Consider the following 10,099-nt stretch of genomic DNA (forward strand, 5'->3'; position numbering starts at 1 on the left):
ATTATATTATTCATCCGTGATGGACAGAGTCACGCGACATTTGAGAGAATGCATGGAAATAATGGCCACACCAGTATAGTCACGAAAAGAACAGTGGCTTTGCATCGCGTTGAAAATTTCGGATACCCTACCTCGAAATGAGATTAAGTAGTGCTTAGGACAAGTCGGTAAGTTACCGACACTTCGCACACTACTTGACCCGATTTCGAAGTCGGCTACCCGAAATTTTCGAATATCAAACTTTCGGGTCCCGACTCGAGTCCGAGAAAAATTCTCGTTTCGACTCAAACCTGAAATGTCGGACACTCGCCCACCCCTAATTATAATGTTCATCTAGTAGAAGCCGGCGTCGCCACCTCACTCCATGCATGGCGACTTTACATGATTGCACTGATTATGTACGTGACCTCTGATTTGTGCACCATCCTTCTATCTATTCTTAAGTTCATGACAAAATCTTGGATCAGATTTTCACATCTGTATACCAGTATTATTAGATTTGAAGAAAACTGCCGTCGACGATAGAATGATGAATATTTGATAACTTGGCCTCTGAGTTCGTACACCATGTATTATTATTCTATAGAATATTATATAGTATATCTTCATATCTTTTTTTTGAAGGATAATATAAATATATATTTTAAAGAAATCGCAAATACGGATAAGACAGCTAGGTTTAGTCCGTGTAGACACTTACACGTAGACCCGCTGCTTTCGTTCTGTCTCTATTGGTCATCTACCGTTCTCTTTCTAAACCAATGCATGCGCCTTAAAACGGTGGGGATAAAAAGGCGTAATATGGTGAGATTATCGGCCTCGCTACCGTCGACGGCGTATACATAATGCTGTGCACATTTGTAGCTTCAACACAGTTCGTGAACTTAAAAAATATTAGGCTCATTTTCATATTTTGACAAGTGGAAGTTTTAAATGTATTATATATAAGTTCGTGCATTTGAATGATTCGTGCATAGTAAATTTTCTTCATTTACTTCTTCGTCTTTCATTACCATAATTTACGATTACATTTATACGATTTGTTTTACTTTTCATCTATCAATAGAATTCATCTCTCTCTCTCTCTCTTTCTCTCTCTCTCTCTCTATATATATATAATTATTTATATTCTAGATTCATCAAAATATGTATGTAATCTGATTGCAATAGATGACACAACTGCGTAACCTCTTTTAGTTTCACTGAGTTAAACAATGCGTTTATACTATTTTAGTTTATACAATTAAGATATGCAAAATTTAATAAACTGTCCGAAACGACAATATGTCGTTTCGCAAAGACTTGTTAGCACAATATTTAAATACAATTGGAAGAAGCGTGACATTAGCAATGCTGTGTTATCAAATATCAATAATAGAGCGAAAAGGTTATATTTTCCGGCACCACATCGGGTAAGTAACTAACTTGTTGACTTATTTTCGACATGATTTCATAATATGATTATAAAGAAATTATTATTTCAGCTTTACATAGGTGCATGTAGAGAATTCAATTCGATACGACTATTACTTTATAAAAATGAACCGGTTAGAATTTATTGTTTTCCATGGATGGGTAGTGCAAGGTATTTTAGCACATCTCCGAAATGGTCGAATAAAAATAAAACAGATGAAAGACCTCCCGACAAACCTCCTAAAGATCCTAATGAAAAACCCGACAGAGATCCAAATTTTGATATGTTGGCAAACAAACTGTTGCTTCTAATGTTTGTTTGTGCACTATTAGTCCTCGGGTACAAATTTGGCTCACAAACTTATAAGGTGTGTTTTTATGATGTACACATTTAAAAATTGTTTATCGTCATTCATTTAATCATGTTTTACTAATGCATACCAGAATGAGTTAGATTGGAATGATTTCGTAAATGAGATGCTTCTAAAAGGGGAAGTTAAAGAAATTCAGATTGCTGGGCCTGTTATAACTGTATTCCTTCACCCTGGTGCTGTGTATAAAGGAAATATAGCAATGAATAGAATGTTTACTGTGATTGATTCTAATTACGCTAAAATTATGGAGGATAAAATTAGAGATTTGGAAAAGAAAATGGGTATCTCAGCAGGTATAATGTACACATATCCTATATATTAATATTATACATTTATTAGGGTAGATATTGAAATTATATGTTAATTATTTAGAAAATGGAGTTCCAATCAGATATGTTAGAAAAGAAACTGAAAGCTCCGTTATTTCTCTGCTCATCCTTGGAGTATGTTTCTATTTCTTAGTACGTTTAATTCGTTCTCAAAACTTTCCAAATCCAATGGATTTTATTACACAAAAAACAAGAGCAAAATATACACTAGTAGAACCATTTTCTAGTAAAGGTGTACATTTCAAAGATGTAGCTGGATTGAAGGAAGCAAAGACAGAAGTTATGGAATTTGTTGATTATCTTAAGCATCCTGAGCGGTATAAGAAACTTGGTGCTAAGGTACCGAAAGGTATTTCAAATTTTACAAACTCTACTTCTTCCTACTATCTTTCGTTAATTGATGTTATTGTTAGGTGCACTGCTGTTAGGACCACCAGGATGCGGCAAAACACTTTTAGCTAAAGCTGTTGCAACAGAATCAAATGTTCCATTTTTGTCGATGAATGGTTCTGAATTTATTGAAATGTTAGGTGGACTAGGTGCTGCACGTGTAAGAGATTTATTTGCAGAGGCCAAGAAAAGGTTTGACCGTTCTCAATTTTGCGTTTAGTAAAATATTTAGAGGTACTTACCAATTCATTTTGATTTTACCTATTTTAATAGAGCTCCCAGCATTATATATATAGATGAAATAGATGCCATCGGCAAAAAACGATCAGGAGGAAGGGGCGCCGAGTTTGGCAATAATGAATCTGAACGAACATTAAATCAATTGTTAGTAGAAATGGATGGAATGACAACTTTAGAAGATGTTATTATTTTAGCATCAACAAACAGAGCTGGTGTTCTAGATAAAGCATTACTGAGACCTGGTAGATTTGACAGACATATTTTAATTGATCTTCCTACTTCAGATGAAAGAAAACAAATTTTTGAATATCATCTGAAATCATTATCTCTGGATGGGAAGCCAAATCAATATTCCGGATATTTAGCATATCTTTCACCGGGTTTTAGTGGTATTGTATGGAATTATTATCAATATATATTTTATATTACTGTACTTTCATCTCTCTTTCTCCTCTTTGAATAAGTAATATATTTCCAGGTGCTGATATTGCAAACGTTTGTAATGAAGCAGCGTTACATGCAGCAAGATACAAAAAAACTTCAATCAATAGCAAAGATCTTCTATATGCAATTGATAGAACAATAGGCGGCGTTGCTAAGAAAAGCAAGACGCTAACACCCGATATGAAGGAGGTAGTTGCTTATCATGAAGCGGGACATGCCTTAGTGGGTTGGTTATTGGAGCATACTGATGCTCTACTGAAAGTAACCATAATACCAAGAACAAACATGAGTTTAGGTTTTGCTCAGTATACTCCGTCGAATCAAAAACTTCATAGTAAAGAAGAACTGTTTCAAAAGATATGTATGATGTTGGGTGGTAGAATTGCAGAACGTTTGAAATTTAATAAAATTTCAACCGGAGCAGAGAACGATTTAAAAAAAGTGACGAAAATAGCATATTCACAAGTACAGCAATTTGGCATGAGTCCTGTAGTAGGTTTAATTTCTTTTCCTAAAGAAGAAACAAGCCCGGTAAGATTGATATATGTGATATCTAAATATATTGTTACTAGGTTTTGCTAATTACGTAAAAATTAGATGTTGTGCGTTAAAATATGTTTCAAGTCATAAAAGGAGAAGGTGTTCAAGCTGTTACACATAAACTTCATTAAAAATATTAATGTTATAACATATGATTTAATACAAGAATATTTACTATTGAATAAACTTATTCATATCTTATTAGCTTCAATATTTTAATTTTGTAATAATATGTAAAGGTTTGTGACTTTTTCACAGAATACTGAAAAGATGTATAGTAAAAAGTTGGGAAATTTAATGGACGCTGAAGTACGAAGGATAATTGGAGAAGCGGTTAAAGTAACGGAGAAGCTGCTAATGGATAATGAAGATAAATTAAAACTGGTGTGTACAACCATTGTGTAATTTTATTTTTTACTTGTACTTATTTTAAATGATTTTTTTCTCTTGTAAATATTTATAGTTAGCTGAAGAGCTTTTGAAAAAGGAAACATTAACATACAAAGATGTTGAAAAATTACTAGGACCTCCACCATACGGAAAGAAACGACTTGTAGAGCCTGCGGAGTTTCTTGCAGATACTGCAAGCACTTAAGCTAACTACGTAACATATTAGAAGAGATATTTATAATTTGTGAATCCATTAAAAGAAAAATGATTTTAACACAGATCTAATTGTATTATTTTCCACAACATATTTTTAAAAAGATAAAATGACTTACAACATTATTTTCAGGTTTAATAAAAATTAAAATTTGACAAAGTACTTTGTGAAAAAAACAAAACAAGAAATTTTGAAAGCATAAATTAGTTTGCTTCCGTATAACAAAATTAAGTATTTTTTTCATTAAAAATTATATAAAATACTAGTAATATGTTTTTATACTTGTTGAATATATTTATGTATTTTGTACAATACTACTATATATTATACAAAAAGAATGTGTTGCGTAAACAATAAATTATATTATAATTTCAATATTTTCGAAAGAGATTTTAAAGCTGCACATAAATAAATATATTATTAAATAAACAAATAACATCCTTGTATATTCATATTTTATCATTTCTCACACAATGTATTAACTACACTTTCACTTATTACGCAACATCAATTTTTTTGTACGATATTAACATCCTATTATATAATAAACAAACAATTCTTGTTAAGAACAACATAAAAAATAATACTATCCGTAACAATAAAGATACGAAAAAGGAAGAAAGTTGAAGAATTTTGTTTCCTATTTATACGAAGTGTAAATACCAAAAATGTTTTTAAAAAAGGTAGTAATTATCATGAATAAATATGATAATACGCTAATGATCAACGTCTTAACACGATAGGAACAGTTGTCACTGACTCAAATCATTGAATATCATTTTTGACTTGTGCATTCTTCGATTTTGAGTACAGTCTTGACAGTATGTTACATGTAAATAAGACTTAGGTTTCAACAATAACATCTTTGAAGAAATGTAGGGTTTTTTCAAAAACCTTTCCTAAATCGTATACTTTTCCACATCTTTGACAAACGTAAAAGTATGGTTCCGTTTTCAAGAAATCCGCCGTTAGTTCTCTCAACTTAATAGGTACGTCATATTTGGTCGCACATATATTCTCTTGTATGTCATTGTTAGTTAATGTCCATCGCCGTTCTTTAATCATACAATGGACATAATAGTTCGACAAAATTGGTGTATCACAATTATTTTTATTAATTCTCTCGCCATCCCTTCCATTATACCTAGTTAAATCAAATTTATTAGCATTATTATTGAAATTATAAAAATGTTTAAAAGAAAATTTACGACGAACCTTTCAAAAAGTCGCTTCATTATAGTGCCATAAACTCTTGTGAATTCAGAGCTATTGCAAACTTTGCAACGAGAAAAAATATCCCTTTGTGTAACAAAAACACCATGATAAGATAATAATTGTTGCAATTGCATATTACCATTCACAACAAAACATTTTACATGACGTAATGGAAGTACAGCCTGTATAAAACAGTTTTCTATTTGAATGTTAATATTTGAATATTACATAAAGTAAGTTTATAGAGAACATTGAACAAATAAATCGAACCTTATTGGCACTACTTAGTAACAGTAATCTGCGCCCAGTTTGTGCTTTACGTATGGCAGTATCGATAGGTAAACGAATGCAGTCACAACCACAAGTTCGTAATTTAGTACAGAGTGCAGATAACGTTGGATCACATATCACTTTCCACTCGTGGATTGATATTTTTGTTTTCTTCAACTTCCATGACGGATTTGCTTGTGCAGATAACATACTATTGATAGAAAATTTCTGTCTAGAATCTCGACAATTATACTCCTCCATTTTAATTGATGGTACACGCGGCTGCATTAAAATATATACAATTATATACAAAACCTCTACTTATTACATGTACATTAAAAAAGGAAGCTTATCTTTTAAAAACCCGTTCTAGGCTCAAAAATATTATTTTAATTTTATATAGCGTTTTTAAAATTTCGCAGAGTTTTTCAGAAAGAACAGTAAGAGAATTAATTTTTTTAACCCTTCAAAGGACGACTTTTGTGAACTCTCGTGCTGTCCCCCTATGTAATTTTTATAATAACCCATAAAATTTCATAAAAGTTGGCTAAACAAATGGCACAAATTGTGTAAAGCCTCTCCGAATATATCGCAGTGCATAAAAAACAAATAGTTAAGAAAGAAGAAAATAATAATAAACGGTAAGCGTTCACAGCTTTTGCGTCATCCTTGATGGGTTAATGTCAGTAGTATTGTACCTTCTTAAATAATTAACTGTTACAATTTACTAAAACTTGCCTTATCCGTATGTGACTTTGCATTTTTTCTTAAAGGTTTGTACGAAATGTTTTGTATTTCCAAGCAAATATTCTTAAATGGTATATCTAGTCGAGCACATTGAGTTTCGAAAACCTTATATACTTCCAATAAACAGTATGCATCAAGTGCTGTAATAAAAAATATAATTATATTATCACTAATTGCTATATGCTTAAATAATAGATAAAATGATAAAATAACCTGCATATATGATTTGTCCTTCTCTTAAGGGTCGTTGTTCCCAATTAGAGAATTGATCCGATTTATTCAGACCTTGCCCAAAGCAGAGCTCTACAAGCTTACTAAGACTTTTTCTGAATAATGTACCATCTGTTTCGTGCGGAAATACAAACTTATACTCGTCTACTAACTTTTGCCATAAGTGTACGATGTCGAGGTAGCTTCGTACATTTGTACAACACGGCAAATGAGTACGTATCATGTCCAAATCATGATTTATGCCAAAACCTGTATCATGTAATTATATATACCATATGTAACACATCGTGATTGTATAGAAATATGAGAGAAATATACGAATTAAATAAAAAATTATATACTATCAATCAATATTGTGCATAAAAACATATTTAAAAAAAAATCAACTTATGATTAGTTTATATGTTAACGAGGAATGTTACTTTAAAATTTACTTTCAGAATGATACCATAATGAAATGTTTTCAATTACACGACATTTACCAAGTTTAATTATATTTGGATTCCCAAACAATGTTAATTCCAGCTCTGACCACAAATCGTTTGCATTATTTGCCATGACAGTTATGTCTAAAATATAAACCTTCGACTCAGTTGCAATTTGTATGAGTGCCAACTCAGTTTGTGATGAACCTGACAAACAGTAAAAATGTTAGAATCTTCTTTTCACAGAATGCTCAAATCAGAAACTTAAATGCTTATATTAGTATATTACCGAAATTTGGTTTCCATTCAGTATCAATTCCTACTACAGAAACACCTATTAAACCATTATCAAGAAAGTCTTCAAATTTTTGTGAATTATCTACCAGAGTGATACAGTCCCTTGCTAAGCATAGTTCGTGATAATTTGTAGTATCACCAAAGTTATACCAATCACGTGTCTCTTCTTTGCTAGTAGAAGCACCTTTATTCATTTCTGAAGAGAAATATTCTATAACTATGATACTCTATTTGGAAAATACAGCAAAACACCTGATTACCATTAGCTTCCATTTGTTCAGCTTCATATACAATGGCCCACGGCCATTGTTGTTTAGGTATATCAAATTTTTTAGCCCAATATAAACCTTCTCTAGCATCTTTTACATTTATTAATAATCTCAATAGATCAAGCTGCAACTTTTTGTTCTCTCCTATTGCTTCTTGAGCCATTTCCCTCCAACTTGCTTGACCTTGATTTAAGAATGATCAAAATTATATTTACATCTTCCAATAATCTTAACATTTCTTAGAGAATGAACATACTTAAACTATAATCATCATAACGTTTGTGAATGAGAAAGTGCAAAGCACCTTCGTTTCGTTTATTATTTACGTTTTGACAAATATTTTGTGGCAAATTGTGTAATTTGACAAAACGTGCGACCAACTTAACTATTGGTTTGGTATTTACAGTTGATATTTTTATATCTGGTATGTTGTATTCTCTGTAATATATTAAAAACATTATTGTGCTTAATACTAATTTATATTAAATAATTTATACTTACGAGATAAATTTATTTAGTTTCAGATTCATATCTGTAGTGATTAAACTGTCCAAGTACTGGACCAAAGATATTTGAAGTTCTGGCTCCTCAGCTATAAATTCATCAACAAGTGATAACTTATTTTGTAAGATAAGTGGTAACAGTAAAACCTCTATATCCTTAAAATTCTTCTGTAACTTTAGTACAGTTACATATTGTGCAGCTGTCTTGAACTTTTTTTCTGCAATCATTTTCTAGAAGAATGTATAAATACGTTATAATTGTTTAATTATTCAAAGTATATTATGTATGTTACAATTGTACCTCAATAAAAGTAATAAAAATTTCTTTATGCTCAGGAAATTCATATGTATCTGCAAACAATTGGAATAATTCTATACTTGTTTGCTCAACTATTAGTCGAAATGCAGCTATTTTTAAATCTGGTACTAAAAATTCTTTATATTTTTCCTTTTCAGGTTTCAGCCAACTTGCAAATTCTTCCAGAACTATAATACAAAAAATTAATTGTTACCATTATTTCTATATAACACTCAAATAATCTAATGGCAGTTATTGGACTATAGATGTGCATATGTACACATATATAAAAGTTTGATGAATGTTTTATCGTATGTGAAACCAAACTAGTTCCATAATATTCAAATTCATACAAATATCTGTAGTCTAATTACAGTGATAAATGGCAAATTTTATGTATACAAAACGAATATATATATGTAATTAATTTCATACAAAAATGAACCTGTATATACTAGAGATGGTCTTCGTGCTGCTTTTTTAAAGTTTGTGATATTTATTACGACTCTTAATGCACTTAAGTATGGATTAGGAGCAGTTGAAAAATACTCCACCAGTGTTGTTTTTATGCCATCACACGCTTTCCCTGTACAAAATTATATGAAGAATAGGAACCAAAAATATTAGAATGATGTTGTAATATTAACATTTTTTTGTACACATTTTATACTTACACAATGTCCATATTTGTTCCAAATGTTGGATCCATTCTTTTGTAGCTTCATCAATAGTTCTAAAAAATACTAAATCGTCATCCTGGTCATGATAATTTACTATTTTGTACATTGGTTTTTCTACTTGACTTTCCATCGCTTGTATAATAATATGTATATGCTAGGAATGTTGAAAACAATTGAAATGCCGTCACCTATGATTTCATATGTCCAATGGTCGTGTTTTTTTTTGGATGATTACTGGGGACATGAAAGAGCATATAAGTGTAAATATCTTTCGGCGAAATACAATACTACATATGTACATACTCTTCATAAGGAAACAGAAAAAGCCATCGATTTGTGTTTTCAAAGCAAGGACGTGAAGTATATTAGAGATGAAATTCTTGTCGAAATTTTTAATCTACATGCGCTTGAATTGGATGACCTTAACTTACCACATACAGACAATGTTGCCACTTCTCTAAGTCTTCTATGCTCATCTCTTTCTTTGTATCACTAAATAAAATAGGTAAAAGCAGCTGTACATGAAAGATTGGAGATATTTCAATAGTGATTAATTGTAAGGGAATTACAAAATTTGGCAATATTTAAGACATCATATGACAAGAAACAATGTCTCAAATCCTCTAGAAATGTCTCTATTTTCTAGTGACTAGATCCTAGTTCACATTTTTCATTTACTTCAACATTGCTACAGTAATGGGACTCACTTCTGTACGCTTTTCTTACTCTCTAAGCTGACGTGCATATCCCCATCACTTTATTGCGCATCCAATCCAAAGTAGATCCTGCCTCAGCAGTAAAACATTAGCCGATCAGAGCAAAGAAAATTT

The 10,099-nt window shown here is 31.2% G+C and overlaps 2 protein-coding genes across 9 annotated transcripts; one reads left to right on the forward strand and one right to left on the reverse strand.

Annotated features, from left to right (window-relative positions):
• The first annotated feature begins 647 nt into the window (after positions 1 to 647).
• Positions 648 to 4,400, forward strand: Spg7 (SPG7 matrix AAA peptidase subunit, paraplegin). 6 transcript variants are annotated; one of them, XM_078184680.1, is made up of 10 exons: positions 648 to 804; positions 1,135 to 1,412; positions 1,485 to 1,781; positions 1,858 to 2,080; positions 2,160 to 2,465; positions 2,530 to 2,698; positions 2,780 to 3,135; positions 3,225 to 3,721; positions 3,989 to 4,114; positions 4,194 to 4,400. In XM_078184680.1, exons 2-10 carry the CDS (start codon positions 1,251 to 1,253, stop codon positions 4,323 to 4,325), a joined length of 2,268 nt encoding a protein of 755 aa, XP_078040806.1. In that variant the 5' UTR covers positions 648 to 804; positions 1,135 to 1,250; the 3' UTR covers positions 4,326 to 4,400. The 6 variants fall into 6 exon arrangements, with proteins under 6 accessions (XP_078040806.1, XP_078040803.1, XP_078040804.1 ...); XM_078184678.1 differs by lacking the exon at positions 648 to 804 and adding an exon at positions 812 to 976; XM_078184679.1 differs by lacking the exon at positions 648 to 804 and adding an exon at positions 820 to 948.
• Nbr (exonuclease mut-7 homolog) lies at positions 4,118 to 9,717 on the reverse strand. 3 transcript variants are annotated; one of them, XM_078184671.1, is made up of 14 exons: positions 9,701 to 9,717; positions 9,264 to 9,503; positions 9,035 to 9,175; positions 8,593 to 8,777; positions 8,290 to 8,522; positions 8,045 to 8,226; positions 7,780 to 7,971; positions 7,512 to 7,715; positions 7,280 to 7,429; positions 6,780 to 7,046; positions 6,558 to 6,706; positions 5,820 to 6,101; positions 5,550 to 5,731; positions 4,118 to 5,478 (listed from the first exon to the last, which is right to left on the reverse strand). In XM_078184671.1, exons 2-14 carry the CDS (start codon positions 9,397 to 9,399, stop codon positions 5,178 to 5,180), a joined length of 2,604 nt encoding a protein of 867 aa, XP_078040797.1. In that variant the 5' UTR covers positions 9,400 to 9,503; positions 9,701 to 9,717; the 3' UTR covers positions 4,118 to 5,177. The 3 variants fall into 3 exon arrangements, with proteins under 3 accessions (XP_078040797.1, XP_078040796.1, XP_078040798.1); XM_078184670.1 differs by having other exon boundaries at positions 9,573 to 9,701; XM_078184672.1 differs by lacking the exon at positions 9,035 to 9,175 and having other exon boundaries at positions 9,573 to 9,701.
• Between the last annotated feature and the right edge of the window lie 382 nt (positions 9,718 to 10,099).

The sequence above is a fragment of the Augochlora pura genome, chromosome 7 (assembly GCF_028453695.1).
Source record: "Augochlora pura isolate Apur16 chromosome 7, APUR_v2.2.1, whole genome shotgun sequence".
NCBI lineage: Eukaryota > Metazoa > Arthropoda > Insecta > Hymenoptera > Halictidae > Augochlora > Augochlora pura.